Genomic DNA, 24,242 nt, shown 5'->3' with positions numbered 1-24,242 from the left:
CAGCCATGGTGCACCTATGTTGGATCGAGTAAATGTTTAAAGTGGTGGATGGGATGCCAGTCAAGTAGGCTGCTTTGTCCTGGATGGTGTCGAGCTTCTTGGTACTCATCCCAGCGGGTTGGGAGTATTCCATCACACTCTTGACTTGTGTCTTGTAGGACAGGCTTTGAGGATTCAGGAGGTGGGATACTTGCCACATATTTCCCAACCTCTGACTTGCTTTTGTAGCCACAGTATTTATGTGGCTGATCCAGTTAAGTGTCAGGTCAATGGTAATCCCAGGGTGTTGATGGTGGGGGAATTCTGCAGTGTTAGTGCAATTGAATGTGAGGGGGAGATGGTTAAATTCTCTCTCTGGAGTTTTAAAAAATTATTTCATGGGATGTGGGTATTGCTGGCAAGGCCAGCATTTGTTGCCCATCCCCAATTTTTCTTGACAGCTGAGTGGCTTGCTAGGCCATTTCAGAGGGCAGTGAAGGGTTGGCCACATTGTTATGGGTCTGGAGTCGCATGTAGGCCAGACCAGGCAAGGAGAGCAAATTTCTTTTCCTAAAGGACATTAGTAAACCAGATGAGATGTTATGACCATCAATAATTTCATGGCGCCATTACTGAGACTAGCTTTCAATTCCAGATTTTTATTAATTAATTGGAGATGGTCATTGACTGGCACTTGTGTGGCGTGAATGTTGCTTGTCACTTATCAGCCCAAGCCCTGAATGTTGTCCTGGTCTTGCTGATTGCAGACACTGACTACTTCGTTATCTGAGTAGTTGCGATTGGAACTGAATGCCGTACGGTCATCAGTGAACATCCCCACTTCTGACCTTGTGATGGCGGGAAGGTCATTGAAGAAGTGAGTGGGCATCTGGCCTCTTGCCATTTACCCTTGGTGGGGGGAGGGAGGGGGAGTGAAAGTTGGGAGAAGGTGGATATAGGTTTTAGGGTTAGATGAGTGCCCAGCAGAGGAAGGCAAGGGGTGGATGCACGGCTTGAGTAGATAGTTTGAAGGGGAAGCGGTAAAGGTAGTGATAGAAATCTGGGTAGTAGGCAGAAGAGAGAGTGGGAAGGTGAAAGGGTAGGAGACATGACTGGAGCAAGAAAATAGCAGGAATCAGCTTGTAGAAATTCGTGGTCTTGGTGGAAGAGGAAATGAGCGATATTGCAAGGAGCGAGTGGGTAGAAGGAATGGGAACTTGAAGGGCTAGGGAATGTGATGGGAGTAAAGGGATGCTGGACGCATGAATAATTGGGAGAGAGGATAGGAAGTAAACCACTAAGGGCTATATTTTCCCCATGATTTTCAACTGTGAAAGGCAACCCTCCTGCTATTGGTGGCTTCTTTCCATGTTATACTGCCTGCCTGAAAAAAGAAATCGGAGAAGGAGAGAGAGGCAGATGATGACACAGAAGGAATAAAAGTTGGGGGGAGAAAAAGACATGAGAGACTCAGTAGAAAGAAACAGCTACACAAAGGCAACAGATACAAATAGGAAACTTTATTCTGATTTACCATTTGCAGTGCCATGGTAGATTGACCAATATATATAATTTTGTGGATAATTTCTTTAGAGGATGTTTTGGAATGAAAATAATACATCAGTAATTCAGTCTACATTTCTTTGGCCTCCTTGTCTCGAGAGACAATGGGGGTAACGCCTGTAGGTGGTCAGTGGATTGTGAAGCAGCGCCTGGAGTGGCTATAAAGGCCAATTCTAGAGTGGCAGACTCATCCACTGGTGCTGCAGATAAAATTGGTTGTCGGGGCTGTTACACAGTTGGATCTTTCCTTGCGCTTCTGTCTTTTTTCCTGCTGAATGCTAAGTCTCTTCAACTCGCCACGCTTTAGCCCTGCCTTTATGGTTGCCCACCAGCTCTGGCGATCGCTGGCAACTGACTCCCACAACTTGTGATCAATGTCACAGGATTTCATGTCGCGTTTGCAGAGGTCTTTAAAGCAGAGACAAGGACGGCCGGTGGGTCTGATACCAGTGACGAGCTCGCTGTACAATGTGTCCTTGGGGATCCTGCCATCTTCCGTGCGGCTCACATGACCAAGCCATCGCAGGCGCCACTGGCTCAGTAGGGTATATATGCTGGGGATGTTGGCCGCCTTGAGGACTTCTGTGTTGGAGATACGGTCCTGCCACCTGATGCCAAGGATTCTCCGGAGGCAGCAAAGATGGAATGAATTGAGACATCGCTCTTGGCTGACGTACGTTGTCCAGGCCTCGCTGCCGTAGAGCAAGGTACTGAGGACACAGGCTTGATACACTTGGACTTTTGTGTTCTGTGTCAGTGCGCCATTTTCCCACACTCTCTTGGCCAGTCTGGACATAGCAGAGGAAGCCTTTCCCATGCGCTTGTTGAGTTCTGCATCGAGAGACAGGTTACTGGTGATAATTGAGCCTAGGTAGGTGAACTCTTGAACCACTTCCAGAGTGTGGTTGCCGATATTTATGGATGGGGCATTCCTGACGTCCTGTCCCATGATGTTCGTTTTCTTGAGGCTGATGGTTAGGCCAAATTCGGTGCAGGCAGCTGCAATCCTGTCGATGAGTCTCTGCAGACACTCTTCAGTGTGAGATGTTAATGCAGCATCATCAGCAAAGAGGAGTTCCCTGATGAGGACTTTCCGTACTTTGGTCTTCGCTCTTAGATGGGCAAGGTTGAACAACCTGCCGCCTGATCTTGTGTGGAGGAAAATTCCTTCTTCTGAAGACTTGAACACGTGAGAGCAGCAGGGAGAAGAAGATCCCAAACAGTGTAGGTGCGAGAACACAGCCCTGTTTCACGCCACTCAGGATAGGAAAGGGGTCTGATGAGGCGCTGCTATGCTGAATTGTGCCTTTCATATTGTCATGGAATGAGGTGATGATACTCAGTAGTTTTGGTGGGCATCCAATCTTTTCTAGTAGTCTGAAGAGACCACGTCTGCTGACGAGGTCAAAGGCTTTGGTGAGATCAATGAAAGCAACGTAGAAGGGCATCTGTTGTTCACGGCATTTCTCCTGTATCTGTCGAAGGGAGAAAAGCATGTCAATGGTGGATCTCTCTGCTCGAAAGCCACGCTGTGCCTCGGTAGATACGCTCGGCCAGCTTCTGGCGCCTGTTTAAAGCGACTCGAATGAAGACTTTCCCCACTATGCTGAGCAGGGATATTCCATGGTAGTTGTTGCAGTCACCGTGGTCACCCTTGTTCTGATAAAGGGGGGTGATATTGGCATCGCGCATGTCCTATGGTACTGCTCCCTCGTCCTAGCACAGGCAAAGCAGTTCGTATAGTGCTGAAAGTATAGCAGGCTTGGCACTCTTGATGATTTCAGGGGTAATGCCGTCCTTCCCAGGGGCTTTTCCGCTGGCTAGAGAATCAATGGCATCATTGAGTTCCGATTTTGCTGGCTGTTCGTCCAGCTCATCCATGACTGGCAGAGACTGGGCTGCATTGAGGGCGGTCTCCGTGACAACATTTTCCCTGGAGTCCAGTTCTAGGTGGTGTTCCACCCAGCGGTCCATTTGCTTGCGTTGGTCAGTGATTGTGTCGCCTGATTTAGATTTGAAGGGGGCAATCTTCTTGATAGTTGGCCCAAAAGCTCTCTTAATGCCATCATACATTCCTCTGATATTTCCGGTGTCAGAGGCCAGCTGAATATGACTGCATAGGTGTTGCCAGTAGTCATTTGCGCAGCGCCTGGCTGTTCTTTGTGCAGTGCTTCTGGCTGCTTTGAGTGCTACGGATGTTAACTCGCTGGGGGCTTTCTTGTAGTTCAGCAGTGCAATGCGCTTAGCGGCTATGACAGGTTCCAGCTCTCCAGTGTGAGATTGAAACCAGTCTGCATTCTGCTTCACACGTTTGCCATAGGTGGTCATTGCTGAGTCATAGATGGCATCTCTGATGTGGGCCCATTTGGTCTCTGCATCCCCTGTGGGAGTGTTATGAACGGCTTTTTCAAATGAATTTCGAAACTTACGTAACAGCTGTGGATGAGAAATTCTGCTGGTGTTGATGCGCGGGCGGCCCTTCCGCTTGGAGTGATGCAGCTTCTTTGGTTTGAGTCTAACCTTGCTGCACACCAGGGATTGGTCGGTATCTCAGTCCGCACTGTGGAAGCTGCGTATGATTTGAACACTGTTTAAAGAGGCTCACCTTGTGGCGATGAGGTCCAGCTGGTGCCAACGACGTGATCTTGGGTGCCTCCAAGAAACCTGGTGACAGCGTTTAGTGTGAAAGAATGAGTTGGTGATGCAGAGGTTATGATTGGTACATAACTCAAGCAGTCTCTGTCCATTCTCATTCATCCTTCCAATGCCATAGCGCCCAAGGCAGGAGGGCCCAACCCTGGCATTAAAGTCCCCCAGCAGGAACAGGTGTTCGGTGTTGGGGATGCTACTAATGATATTATGGAGTTCCTCATAGAACTGGTCTTTAGCTTCAGGTGGGGAGCAGAGTGTTGGAGCATAGATGTAGGTGTACTAGACCAGAGGCGGTGAACAGTCAGATGGACGGTATGCGTTCTGAGCCATTTGAGGGTGGTTCTATCATGCTGAGCAAAGAGTTTCTGATGGTGAAGCCCACTCCATGCTGTCTTGGTTCCTCAGGATCCCTACCCTGCCAGAAGAAGATGTAGTCTTGCTCTCTTAGAGATCCACTCGCAGGGAGGCGAGTCTCCTGAAGTGCTGCAATGTCCACATTGAGTCTACTGAGCTCGTTGTTAATGATGGCGGTCTTCTCAGAATCGTTGATTTGTGTAAGGTCTTCCTCCGACAGGCTAGGAGACACAGTTCTGACGTTCCAGCTTGCAAAATGAAGTCTACATTATATACATAAAAAAAAAACTATGTGGCCAAATCTGAGTCATTTATTGAGATGATCTGCAGAGGGCAGTAGTCACCATGTTTTGCAGCTTTGCACTGTCATAGAAAACTTCACTTTTTGTATTCTTTCTCTGAGTACCTTTATTAGTCAAATTTAGAGAGTTTTCTACATCCTGAGACTCCAGACATCATGCGATATTTGATTTTACGAACCATGTTCAGGAACAAGAATTCGTGCCTTGTTTTATTTGAAATGTTATTTCCAGAACGTGAGAGAGAAATTGTGGCTGGTTTATTGTAGTTATCTGCTCTGTTTATTCTTAAACATAAATACTAGATAAGAAATCAGCCATTATGTTGTCGGGTTAAGTGTTGCTCGGAGAGACTGCCTGCAGAGACTAGCAGATAATTTCGCAACAGCAATAACCTTTGCTTGATTGGAGTAATTTTGATTGAAGTGATTATTTCCAAGGTACTTTAGGGACAGATGAGTGCTGCACAATGTCCTTGGAATAATTTGACTCTGCTACTGTTGAAAACATAAGATTTATACATTAAACACAAGCTTTGCAAATAACTGCAAACTGTTTGTGAGACCCTGCAGAATTAACAATTGGGCTTGGTTTAGTTCTCGTGAGTCAGATTTGACAGCTAACAAATGGCTGCCCTTTTAGGTCAAGTTATTAGCCCTCTGTCAAAATATTCTGAGACTACATTGGTTTGGAAGAAGTGGAATTGACTGTAGAATTTGAGTTTGAATACAACAGTGTTGCATATCTACTTTGAATAAACTCAGTGATTAGTAGTTCTCTGATTTTAAGAGGCTTGCGTTTCATTGGTGCAGATTCTACTAGCCATATTCCTGTTAGGATTTGAGAGTTTCCTCCTTGGCTGAAGGTGGTTTACCCATTTTTGGAGGGCTGTCACTCTTGTACACTCAAGTCATCTGAGGTTGAGTGGCATGAGTTTTGTAAATTACTGAAGTGTTAATAACCTCTTTATGCTCTCAGCTGAATGGTAGAAACAACAGGCAAAAGGGAAACTTATATGATTTAACGGGTGACTGTTTTTTGATTCTCAATCTGCATTGCTTTTATAAACCATACAGTATAATATTTTTGATCTTTCAAAATTGATCTCATGTACAAAATATGCATTATGTAAAATTTGTAGCACAGAAGCAGATCATTTGGCCCACTGGTCTGTGCTGGTATTTATGCTTCACATGAGCCTCCTTCCATTCTACTTCATCTAACCCTAACAGCATATCCTTCTATGCCCTTCTCCCTCAAGTACTTATCTAGCCTCATCTTAACTGCATCTGTGCTAATCGCCTCAGATGTTTTGGCAGAAATACAATACAACCCATACCACCTTCATCACAAAGACCACCTGCTTCCACCTCCATAACATTATCCAACTTTGCCCATATCTTGGCCCATCTGCAGAAACCATCATCCATGCCTTTGTCATCTCCAGACACAACTATTCTAATGTTCTGTGGATGGCCTCCCATCCTCCACCCTCCATAAACTTCAGCTCATCCAAACCTTTGCTGCACATCTCATATCCACACCGGACATACTTATTGACCCATTCTGGCATCTGGTCCTCCCAACACCTCAAATTTAAAATTCTTTTTGAAATCCCTTCATGGCCTTATTTCCTTGAGCCCTTAAAAAAAACTCCACCTCACTCAAGCTGTCCATACCGCTAACAATGACATCTTGTGCAACCTCCACTTAGTTGTGCTATTGATGATCATCCTTTCAGCCATTTAGGCCCCACGTTCTGCAGTTCCCTAGCTAAGCCCCTCCACTTATCCCCACTCTTAAAACTCACTGCTGACCAAAGTTTTGGTTATTCCTCTCAAATACTTCCTATGGCTTTTAATCCATTTTTTTGACAACGCATCTTGATGTTTTTCTGTGGGAAAGATGCTACATAAATGTAAGTTGTTGATTTAATTTTACAGGTCCGATATTCAAAATCCAGCACCCTTGGGACAGAGACAGTGCCGAATTCAGGATTTTCCCAGATTCTGGACAATAAAATTTATAGCCTATCCTAGGTTAAAATCAATGAATAAGAGATATCTGTACATGAAATAATTAATGAGAAAGAATAATGTATTGACGAATGAATTGATGCAAAAACAATCCTTGACCCAAGGAATTTCAATGGTTCAGAATTTTTATTCAGTAACTTAAACTGTTGCAAAAGAAACTCCCTATCTTGCTGCAACTATATAGAAAAACACCATCTGCAGGTGGTTAAGCATTTAAATAATGCTCTGAGGGTAAGTTCGCTGAGCACAGAAGTGACCACAGGTTCACTGATGAACTGGCTTGACCAGCTTAGTTGTTCTTTAGTCGTGCCTCTAGAGGGCCCTGTTCTACAAAATGGGTTTTGATTGTTTTAAAAAATGTCTGGTTTTTGGACAACTGGATTTTGGATATCGGACCTGTACTAAACTTACCTCATTCTTCTTTCTTAATGCTCTTGCCACATATCACTTCTCACACTGAAAGGGTATGCTGCCAAACTATGCCAAAGCTCAACCAATTTTACGTCATAATCAACTGCTAGTAGACATGGAAAACAGCCTACTTAACTCTTCCTTTTTGTGTGTCCTGCCATGCACCAGTTAGCACATTGAAAGCGACCTGCATCCAGGGCTTAGGCAAGGCCACTTTGTAATCAGCTGCCAGGAGGGGTGAAAAACCAACATGCTAAGTGTGTTGTATTGCTGCATTCCCCTTAACTGTCCTAATAGAGTGGAAAATGATTATGAAGACAGTTGCAGCACGCAAGTTATAATCTACCATTTGTTAAATAAAGCACTTGTATTTGTAAAGTCACTATCAGGTCTTTCAGGATAGGGGTGTCTAAGCTGTGGCCGCAGAATCTTAGCAGCCTGAGCCCCAAAGATCAGGCAGGTTGGTTCAATTTGCTGTTTTATCTTGTTTGAATTTGGTGGGCCTACAGGTTTGGGAAGTTCTGATTTAAGTGCTATTTGTCTCATTGGTGAATAAATCTCAAATTAGTGCACCCAAATCTATTAGCCTGATATATAAGCAAATTAATAGACACAAATTTATATAGTACCTCTAACATAAAATGTCCCAAGGCGCTTCACAGGAGCATTATAAAACAAAATATGAGACTGAGACACATAAGGAAATATTGGGTCAGATGATCAAAAGTATGATCAGAGAGGTAGGTTTTAAGGAATGTCTTAAAGGTGGAAAGCAAGGTGGAGAGGTATAGGGATGGTATTCTAGAGCTTGGGGCCCAGACAACTGAAGGCGCAGCCACCAATGGTGGAGCGATTAAAATCGGGGATGCTCGAGTGATCAGAATTAGAGGAGTGCCGATATCTTGGAGGGTTGTGGAGCTAGAGAAGATTACACAGATAGGGAGGGAGTGAGGCCATGGAGAGATTTGAAAACGAGGGTGAGAATTTTAAAATAAAGACATTGCTTGATTGGGAGCCAAAGTAGGTCAGCGAGCACAAGGGTGAAAGGTGAACAGGACTTGGTGCGAGTTAACACATGGGCAGCACAGCTTTGGATGACCTCAAGTTTATGGAGGATAGAATGTGGGAGACCAGCCAAGAGTGCATTGGAATAGTCAAGTCTAGAGGTAATGAAGGCATGAATGAGGGTTTCAGCAGCAGATGAGCTGAGACAGGAGCAAAGTTGGGCGATGTTAGAGGTGGAAATAGATGGTCTTCGTGATTGCATGAATATGAAGTCGGAAGCTTATCTTGCGGTCAAGTGTGACACCAAGATTCCAAACAGACTGGTTTAATTTCAGACTGTTATCAGGGAGCGGGATGGAATTGTTAGCTAAGGAACAGAGTTCCGGGATGAAAATGATGGCTTCAGCCTTCCCATCAATTTAATTGGAGGAAATTTCTGCTCATCCAGTACTGGATGTCAGATAGCAGTTTGATAATTTAGCAACAGTGGAGGGGTCAAGAGAGGTGGTGGTGAGGTGGAACTGGGTTTTGTCAGCATCCATGTGAAAACTAATGCTGTGCTTTCGATGCTGTCGCTGAGTGGCAGTGTGTAGATGAGAAATAGGGGGCCAAGGGTAGATCCTTGGGGGCTACCAGAGGTAACGGTGCAGGAACAGGAAGAGAAGCCATTGCAAGTGATACTCTGGCTATGATTAGATAGGTAAGAATGGAATCGGGTGAGAGCAGACCCACACAGCTGGACAGTGGAGTGGCATTGGAGGCGTATGGTATGGTCAACTGTGTCAAAGGCTGCAGACAGATTGAGATGGATGAGGAGGGGAAGTTTACCGTTGCCACAGTCACATAGGATGTCATTTGTTATTTTGATGAGAGCTATTTCAGTACTGTGGTAGCAGCAGAAACCTGAATGGAGGAATTAAAACGGAGTTCTGGAAAGGATGGGAACACATTTGGGAGGTGATAACACGTTCAAGGACTTTAGAAAGGAAAGGGAGTTAAGCATGGGATGATAGTTTACAAGAACGATGGGCTCAAGGGCTTTTTTTTTTGAGGAGAAGTGTGATAGATTTAAAGGAGAGAGGGACCATACCTAAAGAGAGAATCATTAACCATATCGGCTAATATGGAGACTCGGAAGGGAATTTGGATGATCACTAGTTTAGTGGGAATAAGATTGAGGGAGCAGGATGTGGGTCTCGTGGACATAATGAGCTCAGAGAAAGCATGCGAGAAAATAGAGAAACTAGAGAAAGATGCAAGTTCAGGGCTAGGGCAGGGGGGAGCACTGGAGGAAGTTTGGCCAAGTGGACTAGTGGAAGACGGGGACGCAACAGAGGCAGCTGATTTGGATGGTTTTGATCTTAGTGACAGAGCTCCTCACACATTGTTGAAGGTGAGGGTGGAGGGGACAGGGGAGGACGGTTTAAGATTTTTTGCTTTAGAGAAAATAAGCCAGGGATTATTTTTGCATTCCAGGATCCTCCTGGAATAGTCATAGAGAGATACAGCACCAAAACAGACCCTTCGGCCCACCGAGTCTGTGCTGACCATCAACCACCCATTTATACTAATCCTACATTAATCCCATATTTCCTACCACATCCCCACCTTCCCTCAATTCTCCTACCACCTACCTACACTGGGGGAAATTTACAATGGCCAATTTAGCTATCAACCTGCAAGTCTTTGGCTGTGGGAGGAAACCGGAGCACCGAGCAGAAACCCACGCGGTCACAGGGAGAACTTGCAAACTCCGCATAGGCAGTACCCGGAATTGAACCCGGGTCGCTGGAGCTGTGAGGCTGCGGTGCTAACCACTGTGCCACTGTGCAGTTTTAGTGGACGGGAGCAGGACTCTATAATGCTTTATGTGGTCCGGCCAGATCTGGCAGTGGACGGCTAAACCAGTTGTCCGCCATATACTTTCAAGTCTGTGTCCATTTGATTTAGGGAGTGGAGATGAGGGCCATAATTGGCGGGGGGAGGGGGGGGGGGGAGAGCCGGAGTGAGAGAGAGTAATGTATCAGTGTATCAAAGGCCAAAGGTGAAGGTGCAGTTGGCCAAATCAGTAACTGCAGAAATGTTGTGGTGAACGGAGGGCTAGACAGTTGGGATTTTGAAAGTGCAGTCATAAGTGAATTGGAGCGTACTTTTTTCCATCGACAGATGCAGAAGAAGGTGGGGTTGGGGTGTGGAAGGGGGATGTGGGTGCTGAGTGATACAAGGAAGTGATGGGAGCCGGCCATATCTGCAATTGATAGGATTGGACTAGCAAGACTACGTGAAATGGCAAGGTAAAGGGGGTGGCTGTGAGTTTGGGTTGGAGAGGGAGAGATTTTGGGATGATAAGAGGGCAGTGACCTTAGAGGAGAGCGAATGTGATGAGTTGAGATGGAAGTTGAAATCACAGGATGAGAAGTTCAGTGCAGAGGCTGAGGGAGGAAAGCAGTGAAGATATCTCTGAGAAAATTTATATTGTACTTGGGAGAGCGGAACATTGTGTAAACGTACGTTACGTGTGACACTGCAAGACAAACACCAAAGTGGGCCACAAAGACAGAAGCTTGGACACTGCTGTCTTAGTACATGCCAAAGACTTCACAAACAGGTGGTATGTGGCTAAATGTAGTAGACAGTTTGCACATGGAGAATCCCACAAACAACAAATGATATGCATGACCAGCTGCTCTGTTTTTGTCAATGTCGGGTTGAGGGAGCAATGTTGGCCAGAACACTGGGAGAGTTCCTTACTTTTTTTCAATAGTACAGTAGGAATGTTTATAGCAACTCCAATACACCCATTGTACAAAATACAATGCAATGATGGAGTCCTGCATTGTTGTATTGGTTAAATGTCTCTTTTGAGAGACAGCACCTGCGACAGTACAGCATTCTTTGACCATATCGATCTTTGCACAATGGCAGGGGCTTCTGATAACACCAGTGTGATGCCCCTTTTTCAAAGGACTATTTGCAATTCTGAAATGTATCCTGTGACCATTATATGACATTGTATTATTTGAAGAGCAAGTTGTTCTCCCAGCATCCGTACCAATATTGGTTCCTCAACTCAGCATCAAAACCAGATTTACTGCTCATTTATCTCCTGTATAAAGTGGTTGCAGACTTGCCTACATAGAAAAATTAATTCGTTAGTTGTGAAGCGCTTTGGAATATCATGAAGGTATGAAAGGTGCTGTATAAATGCAATTTATTTCTCTTTTATTTAAAAAAAAAATGCATAAACATATTTTCAATACCCTGAAACATAACCAAGCTAAATAACTAACTGGCTAACTAACAGGACACAGAGTTTGGGTAAATAGAGCATTTTCAGATTGGCAAACCTTACTAGTGGAGTGCTGCAGGGATCAGTGTTGAGGCCTTAACTATTCACGATCTATATTAACGACTTGGATGAAGGGACTGAGTAGCCAGATTTGCTGACGATAGAAAGATAGATAGGAAAGCAAGCTGCGAGGAGCACACAGTGTCCGCAAAGAGATATAGATAGGTTAAGTGAGTGGGCAATAATGTGGGAAAATGTGAGCTTGTCCACTTTGGCAGGAAGAATAGGAGAACAGAATATTATTTACATGGAGGGAGAGCAGAATCTTGCAGTACAGAGGGATCTGGGTGTCCTTTTACATGAATTTCAAAAAGTTAGTATGCAGGTAGAGCAAGTAATTAGGAAGGCAAATGGAATTTTGGCATTTGTTGCGAGGGGGATGGAGTATAAAAGTAGGGAAATCTTGCTACAACTGTATAGCGCATTGGTGAGACCGCACCTAGAGTACGGTGTACAGTTTTGTTCTCGTTACTTAAGGAGGGATATACTTGCATTGGAAGCAGTTCAGAGAAGGTTCACTAGGCTAATTCCTGGGATGAAGAGATTGTCTTTTGAGAAAAGATTGAGCAGATTGGAGTTTAGAAGAATGAGAGGTAATCTTATTGAAACATTTCAGATTCTCAGGGGCTTGACAGGGTAGATGCTGAGAATCTAGAACTAGGAGGCATGGTTTCAAAATAAGGGGTCTCCCTCTCAAGATGAGATGAGGAATTTCTTCTCTGAGGGTCATTGATCTTTGGAATTCTCTTCCCCAGAGAGCAGTGAAGGCTGGGTCGTTGAATATATTCAAGGCTGAGTTAGACCGATTTTTTTATCTACAGTGGAGTCAAGGGTTATGGGGGGCAGGTAGGAAAGCACAGTTAAGGCCACAATTAGATCAGCCATGATCTTGTTGAATGGTGGAGCAGGCTCGAGGGGCTGAATGGGCTACTCCTCTTGTTTCTTATGTTCATATATTCTAATCAAATCAAAAACAAACCATTCACCAGTCATTGAAAGCCCCATCTGCAATACCACAAAGCATTAAAAAAATTGTTTTAATGCTGCATGCAGCTGCCATATTCTTTTTAAAATTAATTCATTGAGGAGATGTTGCTGGCAAGGCTAGCTTAAATTGCTCATCCTTAATTGCCCTTGAGAAGGTGATGTTAGTGAGCTGCTTCTTGAACCATTACAGTCCGCACGGTGAAGATACTCCCATAAGGCTGTTGGTTGGGAGTTCCAAGATTTTGACCCAATGACGATGAAGGACCGACAGTGCACTTCCAAGCCAGGATGGTGTGTGACTTGAATAGGAACTTGGAAGTGTTTGTTTTCCCATGCACCTGCTGCCCTTCTCCTTCTGGGTAATAGAGTTGGCGGGATCAGGAGGGGCTGCTGAAGAAGCCTAAGCAAATTGCTGTAGTGCATCTTATAGATGTGCACGCTGCAGCCATGTTCACTGTTTAAGGTAGCTGATGGGGTGCTGATCAAGTGGACTGCATCATCCTGGACTGCTGTTGGAGTGGCACCCATCCAGGCAAGTGGAGAGTATTCCATCACACTCCTGACTTGTGCCTTGTAGATAGTAGAAAGGCTTTGGCAAGTCAGGAATTGAAAATACATTGGAAAATAGGAGTAGGCCATTCAGTCCATCGAGCCCTTTCGTTTTTTTGTTAGTTTACATTCATATTCTATTCTCCCTTTCTTTATCAGTTTCTTCGTCCTCCTTTGCTGTATTCTAAAATCCTCCCAATCCTCAGGTTTATTACTACTTCTGGCCATTTCTTTTAAGCTTATGCAATCCTTAACTTCCTTTGTTAGCCATGGTTGACTGCCTTTACTTTTGTGGTTTTTGTGCCTTGAAGAAATGTATAGTTGCTGTAAACTATGTAATAATTCTTTAAAGATTATCCATTGTTTATTCTTAGTCATAGTTATACAGCACAGATACAGGCTTTTCAGCCCATCATGTCTGTGCCAGCCGTCAAGCACCTGACTATTCTAATCCCATTTTCCAGCATTTGGCCCATAGCCTTGTATGCTATGGCATTTCAAGTGCTCATCAAAATACTTCATAAATGTTGTGAGGGTTCCTACCTCTACCACCTCTTCAGGCAGTGCGTTCCAGATTCCAACCACCCTCTGGATGAAAAAATGTTTCCTCAAATCCCTTCTAAACCTCCTGCACCTTACCTTAAATCTATGCCCCCTGGTTATTGACCCCTCCGCCAAAGGAAAATGTTTCTTCCTATCTACCCTATCAATGCCCCTCATAATTTTGTATACCTCAATCATGTCCCCCCTCAGCCTTTTCTGTTCTAAGGATAACAACCCTAGCCTTTTCAGTCTCTCTTCATAGCTGAAATGCTCCAGCCCAGGCAACATCCTGGTGAATCTCCTGTGCACCCTCTCCAGTGCAATCACATCCTTCCTATAGTGTGGTGCCCAGAAATATACAAAGTGCTCCAGCTGTGGCCTAACTAGCGTTTTATACTGTATTCTGTGCCTGGGCTAATAAAGGCAAGTATCCCGTATGCTTTCCTAACCACCTTATCTACTTGTGCTGCTGCATTCAGTGATCTATGGACAAGTACACCAAGATCCCTCTGACCTTCTGTACTTCTTAGGGTCCTACCATCCATTGTATATTCCCTTGCCTTGTTAGTCCTCCCAAAATACATCACTTCGCACTTCTCCGGATTAAATTCCATATGCCACTGCTCTGCCCATCTTACCAGCCCATCTATACCCATATGCACTGTCATACCTCTTACAAAAAAATACCCAGCCTTTGACCTATATTAATGTGGCTGGTCCAGTTACATTTCTGGTCAATGGTGATGCCCCAGGATGTTAATGGTGGGGTATTTGATGATTGGAATGCCATTGAATCTCAAGGGAAGGTGGTTGGACTATGCTGTTGGATCATTGCCTGGCACTTGTATGGCAGGAATTTTATTTGCCACTTATCAGCCCAAATCTGCATCTTGTGAAGGTCTTGCTGCGTTCAGGCTTGGACTGCTTCAATATCTGAAGAATTGTGAATGGAACTGAATACTGTGCATTTATTAATGAACATCTTCACTCCAATGCTGGAGGGAAGATCATTAATGAAGCAGTTAAAGATAGGTTGGACCTAGGACACTACCCTGAGTGACTCCTGTAGTGATGTTCTGAATATGAGATGATTGTTTTCCAACAAGCACACATCTTGCTTTGTACTAGGTATGACTCCAACCAGGGGAGAGTTTTCCCCCTTGATTCCCATTGACTTCAGTTTTACTAGGGCTCCTTGATGCCACCATCAGTTAAATGCTGCTTTGACGTTGAGAACATTCACTCTCACCTCACCCCTGAAATTCTTAGGGCTGTCTTTGGACTAATATTGTCATGAGGTCTGGAGCTGAGTGGTCCTGGTTGAACTCAACTGAGCATTGATGAGGAAGTGGTGCTCGATAGCACTGTCGTTGGAACCTTACATCACTTTGCTGAGAGTAGATTGATAGGACAGTAACTGGGTAGATGCTAGTGTTATAGCTGTACTTGAATAGCATGACTGGAAGAACTGCCAGCTCGACAGTAGGACAGCTGAGATGTTGTCAATGCCTTTGCTGTATTCATCCACTTGGCTGTTTCTTAATATCATGTAGAATGAATCAAAATGGCTTAAGACTTATATCTATGATGGGTTCCTCAGGATGAAGCCAAGATGGATTATCTACTTGGCACTTTGGGCTGAAGATGATTGTGATGCTTCAGCCTTGTCTTTTGCACTCATGTTGGGATGTGCTATCATTGAGGATGGGAGAGTGTTCATGGAGCCGCCGCCTCCTATTGTTTTTATCATCCACCACCATTCACCACTGGATGGGACTGCAGAGCTTTGATCTGATCTGATCCGATCTGTTGGCTGTAGGATTGCTTGGTCCCGTGCTTATGCTTATGGTAGAGTGAGGGATATGCCTGGATGTGAGGTTACAGATTGTGGTGGGATACAATTCTGCTGCACACACTACTTCCTGGATGCTAACATTTGAGCTGCCATACATGTTCTGGATCTATCCCATTTAGCCTGGTTCCAGTGCCACTCAAAATAATGGGGGTCTCCTAAGTGTGAAGGTGGGACATCATCTCCATTAGGACTGTGCAGTAGTCAGTCTTACCAATACTGCCATGGACAGTTGCATCTGCAGCAGGTAGATTGGTGAGGGAAAGGTCAAGTCGCTTTTCCTCTTCATTAGTTCTCACCACCTGCCGCATGCCGAGTCTAACAGCTATGTCCTTCAGGCACAGCCGATTTGGTCAGTAGTGATGGACGTTGTAGTTTCCCATCCAACGTAGATTCAGTGCCTTTGCTACCCTCAGTGCTTCTTCCGTGTGGTATTCAACATGGAGGGATACTGATTCATCAGCTGATGGAGGGTGGTAGGTGGTAATCGGCTTGAGGTTTCCGTGCCCATGTTTGACCTGATGCCATGAGACTCCATGGGATTTGGAGTCGATGTTGAAGACTGTCAGGGTCAGCCCCTCCCAACTGTATACCACTGTGCCACCACCTCCAAGTAGTTCTGTCCTGCAGTGGGACAGGTCATACTCAGTTATGGAGGAGTATGGAACATTGGCTGTAAGGTATGATTCAGTGAGCATGACTTTGTCCGGCTCTTTTTTGACTATTATGTGGAACAGCCTTCCCAATTTTGGCACAAGTCCCCAGATGTTAGTGAGGAGGATTTTGCAGAGTTGACTGGCCTGGGCCTTTGCCTTGTCCGAATCCTATGCCAAGGTTGATACGGAGTGGTCCGTCTGGTTTTATCTTTATCGTAATTTGTTGTAGCGGTTTGATACAACTGAGTGACTTGCTCGGCCATTTCAGAGAGCAGTTAAAAGCCATTTCAGAGAGCAGTTAAAAGTCAACCATGTTGCTGTGTGCCTGGAGTCACATGTAGGCCAGCCTAAGGACTGTTGCCTTCCTTACCTGAAGGACATAGTAGACCAGTTGGGTTTTAATGACAGTTATGGTCACCATTACTGATACTAGGTTTTTAATTCCAGATTTATTTAATTACTGAATTCAAATTCACAACTGCCATGGTGGCCTTGCATCTCCATATTATTTGTCCAGGCCTCTGGATTACTAGTCTAGTAATATAACCACTATGCCACCATACCCTCAGTAGTTCCTCTGATGAAGTGTGGTTACTTTTTTTCCTCTCCATGCAAACAAATGTTTCACTTTAAAAACTATTTATTCATTATATTCTGTTGTGCTACTGTGTTTAAACAACTTGTGAAATAACAGGGCACAGTTCGTGTGTTTTGCAGCCTGCTTCATTCATTATTTAACTGATATTACATGTTGCCCTCTATGCGACATTTAGCAAAATGTAAAATAAAAATACATGTTTTGGCTATCTGTTAGCAATTTATTTTCATTTTAAACTCATCATGTCTCAGAAATCACTATAGACTGAATTGTTTTCTAAATCTATAAAATTCCTTGGACCATTGATAATTTGTCCACTTGCCGAGTTTGAGTCATGTGCAATGATTGTAAAACCATTTTATGCTGAGAAAAGCTTCTGCCCTCATGAGTACTGCTTTTCTGTTTTGAGAGGAAAATAGTTGCTTTGTAATGTCTCATCATTGAAATAGCATTGACTAAGTTTTTCAGTGCTTTTTATTCTCCCGATTGTTATTTTCTTTGACCCACTTTGTACCCTTGCAACAGCAGTATAAAAAATGCCAAGAACTCCTGAGTGTTTACCAGAATTATCTGTCTGAACAGAAAGAAAAACTGAACTACTCCTTGCCTGAGTTCAGCTACACTAAGCAAAAGGTAAGGCCCAAACTTCCCAACTCGATAGGATGGAATTATTGCGGGCAGTAGAGAGATGTGTGAACTGAAGAGCTAAATGTACATTTGCACCTGCAGAAGATAAACTTATTTCATCATCTTGACAAGAACTTAATGAGCATTCTGCTTGAGCACCTGTTAAAAGTGACATGAGAATGATAAGATACTAGTTATGTTTCTACCATACTGGACTCAGCTGCCGGTTGAGAAAGTATGAGGAGGTGTTATACTAGGCTGCTCTCTGAGGCCTGGAAGAAGCTTGCTTGCACAAAGTGCATTGCCTGGGGGGCCAGGAGAAGATAAATGATCTACTGTTAGCAAAAGACATCTTCATTAAGACTGTCTGTTTTCATAAAACAGAATTGATATCAGAGTTCCTACTTAAATGTAATTGTAGCTCCAAATTGATGAATAATTCACACAAGACTTTATCGAATTGGTGTAGGAGATCTGGTGCACAACTTTGCCAGTACCATAACTGGCCGAAGAATTTTTTTTTTCTTTCTTGAGAAATATTAAATAAAACAAACATTTCATGAATACAAAAGTAAAATACTGCATATACTGGAAAGCTTAAATAAACACAACATTCTGGAAATACTCAGCAGTATTTCCAGCATCTTCTGTTTTTACTTCAAACTTTTTGCATAAATATTGGGGAAATTTACGTTCAGGATATAAGGATGCTTACTTAAATTCAAATCCTAGTTTAAGGCTGCAAGACTTGTATATACCATGTAAAAGTGATCTAAGTTGCATTACATTTGCCTAACCACAACAAAACGCATTCTTTCAGGGGCAATTATATTATTCTTCTCCGTTTGCTGTGGCATTTAAAAATTGTGTGCCATAAAGTAGATATTGACTAATTTAATGTGGCAGCAATATTAATTCTGTTTCATTGCTTTAAAGATGGGGCAACCAGAGAACTATATAACATTCCTCCAGTTGAGTAAAATACCAATTTATATATAAATATCCTTTACACTTCAAATGTCACACGTTCAAGTTTCTATGACACATCCCTCAAAACAAAAACTAAACGAGAGAAAGGTAGTAATTTCTTGCTGGTTTTATCTGACCATGGAGAGGAGCTGGGAATTTACAGCCTGCTCAAATTATTATGGAAGCTTCCATAGGAACAAAACAATGCTCTCCACTGATTTGTCTTGAGAGGAAAATTTCTGCAAAAATAACAGCTTAAACTTAAAGTGGTTGGGGTTCTATGTAGAACCAGAAAACTTAAGAAAAAATGTCTAAAGGGTAAGAAACAGTTACTACTTGTTAGAGGAGTTATGTCAAGATGTGAGGCAGTGCTGAGGTAATGAACAGTACAGAAAAAAAAACTGAAGACTTGACGTGGGAGAATCTAGAACGAGGGGTCACTTTAAAAATAAGGGGTCACCCATTTAAGACTGAGATAAGAAATTTTTTCTCTGAGGGTCGTGGGTCTTTGGAACTCTGCCTCCAAAGGCGGTGGAAGCAGAGTCTTTGAGTATTTTTAAGGCAAAGGTAGATAGATTCTTGATAAGGGGGTGAAAGATTATCAGGGTAGGCAGAGACATGGAGTTGAGGTTATGATCAGATCAGCCATGATCTTGTTGAATGGCAGAGCAAGCTCGAGGGGCCAAGTGGCCTATTCCTGTTCCTAATTCGTATGTTCGTGTGAAGCAAGACAAGGGGGTGCAGTAAACAACTAAATTGCAAATTTAGTGTTGGTGCCCCAAGTTTTTTTTACTCACACACATGAAATGGACTTCTGCGTGGGGTATTTGTTACAAAAATGCTGGGCCCATTTCAGCAACTTGATAAAATGCGATGGAGGGTTTTGGGGAAATGTAGGGTCTTTTTGGTTGGATGCGTTGAGATGTGCCAAATGTTTCTCCTCATCTTCCCTGGACTTCCAGTGTGTCAATTTATCTATCTTGTCTTGTAAACTGTTCAAAGCAAATTTCTACGTTTTTTGAATTAATTTTAAAAATGCATGCTATTGATGTAGCCACTTGAGTATGTGTTACATTGTGAAAACCCATTCTTTCCTGATGCTTTTTGCAATTTTGTGTGCCAATGTGAAAGCATGCCAAAGTCAAGAGAATAAATATTTGCTGTTTCGCGTCACTGAAGGGAGTGGGTGAAGCAGCACCTTGAAACTGCACACACATGAATACAGGTTGGAGTTCAGCTTTTGGTGAGGCAGGAGGTTGAGAGTTCGAACCTGATGCTAAGGATATGCTGCGTTGTCAGGTGTCATTAGACGGTCCTGGTGATTCAGGTGTATGACAAAGATCCCAAAGAAATACTTAAAGAGCAAAGAATTGTTCTAGTGCCTTGGCCAACATTTTTCCTTTAATCAATTAAAAACCCAATTGATCGTTCATTAAATTAGTGTCATTGCTGGTACAGAATGGCTGTTTGTCTATGTAATTCACAGCACCTCCAAACTAATTCCATGAAATGCTCTGATACATTTAGATTTGATATGGGAAATACATACATCAGAATTGTTTAACAAGAGTTTGATGTGTTAGTTTTGGAATTTAGACGCTTAGCGCTTTGGTGGTCTTATTCTTGCTTTCAGATTTGGAATATCAGTATTATTGCAGAGTATGTAAAAGGGCTTATGTTTATAATTTACTTATTAGTGTTTTGTATTTTTTTTCTCATCAACATGCAGCTGAGAGATTTTGGATATATGTATATATGTATGTTTTCACAAACTGTTCCGATTTATATTTTTAAACATATATAACTATTATAGGTCATGAGCTTGTCAGGATTTGGCGGTCCATATGTGATATTAATCTGAGTATTTGAATCTGGTGCTATGTTACTTGATTGCATAAATACAGAATAGACAGTAAAATGAAAATGGAAACTGTTGCTTTTCTGTGTTTCATCTTTGGAAATGCAGTTTTTGATTTTACTTTTGGGATTTATTCTGCTCTATTCTTAAAGAAGGTTGAAGGGGAAACTTGTTTTTAAAGAAAATAAAACGCTGTTTGGTTGGTATTGAATATTAACAGTCCTGTTCAGAATCCATACTGTAAAAGAATGGGAGTAAATGAGACTCCTTTACAACACGATTATTAATTAGCCCTTTTTCTTTGCACAATGCTAGATCTAAAATAGCCCGTTCCCTAGTTGGTTCCTCAACCTACTGCTTTAGAAAAGCATCTCGCATACATTCCAAGAATTCGTCCTCCACAACATTAGTACTAATCAGCTTTACCCGGTCTATATGTAGATTGAAAGCCCCCATGATTACTGTATTACCCTTGTTACATGCATCTCTAATTTCCTGATTTATACTGTGATTTACATTACCACTGCTGTTTGGTGACCTATAAGCAACTCCCATCACTGTTTTCTGCCCCTTGCTGTTCCTTAGTTCCATCCAAACTGAATCTATGTCTTGATCTTTAGAACTAAGGTCATCTCTCACTACAGTACTAATGCCCTCTTTAATTAACAGGGCTACTCCACCACCTTTTCCCAGCTTCCTGTCCTCACTGAATGTCACATATCCTTGGATATTCAGGTCCCAGCTTTGGTTTCCTTGTAGCCATGTCTGTAATAGCTATCAAGTCATACATAAGAATTTCTATTTGAGCTGATAATTCATCTGTTTTATTGCGAATGCAGCAGACATTCAGATACAGAGCCCTTAATTCAGTTTTTTTTTACTGTTTTTGTAAACTCTGGCTCTATCTGCTGGCACACTCTTAAATTTGCAATCATTGTCCCTTCCTGCCATAGTCTGATTATCATTTCCTTTATTGCTGCCTTGATCTATTGCCTTGTCATTTCCCCTTAATTTATTCAATCTTTCCCTACATGATCCCTCCCCCCATCCCCCCATTTAGTTTAAAGTCCTCTCCACTTCCCTAGTTATACGACTAGCTGAAACACTGGTCCCAGCACGGTTCAGGTGAAGTCCGCCCCAACGGTACAGCCCCCTCATTCCTCAGTACTGGTGCCAGTGCCCCATGAAGTGGAACCTGCTTCTCCCACGCCAGTCTTTGAGGAAAATAAAACAAATCTTAAATGCTCCCTTACTTTCTTTAGCTGTGTTTAACCTTTCAGCAAAAATACATTTTTTTTAAGTAAAGAAGCAATCCAGAGCTGGAAGCCAGAATGCAGTTTGTTACAATTATCTGTGTAATAAGAATTAAAAATTTAGTTGCTACAATTCTGAAACATGTAATTAACAAGATAACCTGTGAGTTGCAAAGGTGTGAGTGAATTTTACTAAATCTGCCATTCTATTGTTTTGGCATGTTTACAGTGTTGTAAGAGAACTGGTTGCTATAAATTATGAGCAGGTTTTAAAATAGTTATTACACTGGCTGTATCTATAGATATAGTTAGATACAGCTCTTGGGTCTAAAGGGATCAAAGGGTATGGGGCGAAAGCGGGAATAGGCTACTGAGTTGGATGATCAGCCATGATCATAATGAATGGCAGAGCAGGCTCGAAGGGCCAAATGGCCTATTCCTGCTCCTATTTTCTATGTTTCTATGTATATTTCGGCAAGTTGATTACATTAAAACGTTTTGATAGCTTTACAGATTTTCTGCCCTATTCATGTTTTAGTATTGAATAGGTTACGCATTTTGGTAGGTGAATACTTTGTGTGGCCAGAATTGCACTTTTCTTCTAATTTTGATGGCCATGTGATAATGACCATTGATATATGTCACCTTTGTAATTGAACAGTTCCTTCATATGGGGTATTGTTCAACTGCTTCATTTAGGTAGTCAATCTTTCTTCCAAAATGTTATTTAACTAGTATCTCAGCTTTAATTAGAAAAAGGTCCCTTTTGCATTTGCCATAAATTTCTGACCACTTGGAGCTTAATGGTAATCTAAAAGTGCATAAAGTTTACAACAAAAGCAAAATAGACTCGATTTGTTAGACTGGTTCACCAATCTGATTAGTCAACTCAATTCAGATAGGGATAAATGATGTTTATCTTGTAGTTGTTACTCAATTGGACAAAAGGTGGTTTCTTCTATTTTGTTAACTACATTTTTTCTGTTGGTAACCTTAATCAACAGGAATATAAAAGCTCATCAGTGTTACTCAGATGAGGTGCCTAAATAGCCATGGATGTAATCTCAGTACAACAGAGTAGTGATTTTGTGTGATACTGTGTAAACTTAATTTTGCTTTTAATCTTTTGCCAATAGGATCAAAATCTTGCAAAATCAATATTTCATATAATCAACATTATCAGATCACAAAGAGAGAAATTCCTTGTGAGTTTCAATTCAAATTGCTTTGGAGGTTGAATTAAGTTCTTTCTGTTTCCTATGTAATGAGCTTTAATGATTTTTAAACAAGCTGCAACTGGTTGTATTGGCCTTTAACATTTTTATTGCCTCCATTTATTTGAGCTGTCATTGCAAGTGGTGAAGGCTGAGGAGAATGTGGCTACCTGCTCATTTAGGCCAAAGGAAGGTAGTTTGTTGTTGGTCATCTGTGACTTCCTTATTAGTTCTTGGGATTTGGGCATCGCTGGCAATGCCAACATTTATTGCCCATTCCTAATTGCCCTTGACCAAGTGATGGTGAGCTGCCTTCTTAAACCGCTGCAGTCCATGTGGTGTAAGTACACCCACAGTGCTGTTAGGAAGGGAGTTCCAGGATTTTGACCCAGTGATTGTGAAAGAACTGTGATATAATTCCAAATCAAGATGGTGTGTGACTTGAAGGGGAACTAATTCGGATGAACTTGTGTAGACATTGGATTTTGTAAAACTTTTTATAAGCTAATACTTGACATTATTATGTTTTTAAGACAGAGTTTTAAATGTGCTTGCAAACCCCTCTGCTGCCTCACTGAGCTTGTCCAGAAAATGGTTGCACTACTAGACCAGGAAGGTCTCACTTTTGATTCCCCCATCTGTACCGAGGCTGAGTCATTAATCTCAGGCAGGAGTGGCTGTAGGAGTGCGATAATTGATTAGTTTTATATTCCTTGAGTTAGTGCAGAGACAACTAAAATTTTCACTCTTGATTTCTATCGAGCAAAACAGCGACCCGGGTTCAATTCTGGGTACTGCCTGTGTGGAGTTTGCAAGTTCTCCCTGTGTCTGCGTGGGTTTCCTCCCACAAGCCAAAGACTTGCAGGTTGATAGGTAAATTGGCCATTAGCAATTGCCCCTAGTATAGGTAGGTGGTAGGGAAATATAGGGACAGGTGGGGATGTGGTAAGAATAAGGAATTGGTGTTGGATTAGTATAGATGGGTGGTTGATGGTCGGCACAGAATCGGTGGGCCGAAGGGGCTGTTTCAGTGCTGTATCTCTAAACTAAAAAAAAAAACCTGGTTATGTTCGAGGAGTACAGGACTGAGCTCGTGTGTGATGCTTCACATGGTAGCTCACAGATGAATAATGAGCAGTACAATTTAGTGTCAGAAGGCAACCTGTACTTCAGAAGGGGAGGGAGAAAATTAATGAGGAAAAATGATGCTTTTTGCATTTTGGCAAACCAAGGTGAAGGGTGAAGACCTATACGGCAAAATGCCAACAAGCTTGCAAAAGGTGAAAATGATGAAACATGAAGTAAATTATGATTATGTGATATTGAACTTTGGTTTTAAAAGCCTGAAGACTACAGGTGAGATCAAAGACTGAGGGAAGGTAAGAAGCTCCACAGTACTGGGAAAGATTGAATTAGACGATTGTGCGATTAGTCTCTCCTCTGCACAGTAAGGTGAAAGAACATATAGTATGTTTCCAGGTTAGAAGA

General features: G+C 42.6%; 1 protein-coding gene across 5 annotated transcripts in view; it reads left to right on the top strand.

Moving 5' to 3' along the window:
• Positions 1-24,242, top strand: part of kiaa1328 (KIAA1328 ortholog) — a 356,647-nt gene that overhangs the window by 103,967 nt on the left and 228,438 nt on the right. For all 5 annotated transcript variants that reach the window (XM_068031587.1, XM_068031551.1, XM_068031569.1 and 2 more), the window contains one exon: positions 17,348-17,466. In XM_068031587.1, coding sequence (XP_067887688.1) covers positions 17,348-17,466 — 119 coding nt within the window. The remainder of the gene's footprint in view (positions 1-17,347; positions 17,467-24,242) is intronic.

Source organism: Heterodontus francisci, chromosome 1, assembly GCF_036365525.1.
Source record: "Heterodontus francisci isolate sHetFra1 chromosome 1, sHetFra1.hap1, whole genome shotgun sequence".
Taxonomy (NCBI): domain Eukaryota; kingdom Metazoa; phylum Chordata; class Chondrichthyes; order Heterodontiformes; family Heterodontidae; genus Heterodontus; species Heterodontus francisci.
This window is presented reverse-complemented; position numbering and strand designations above follow the sequence as displayed.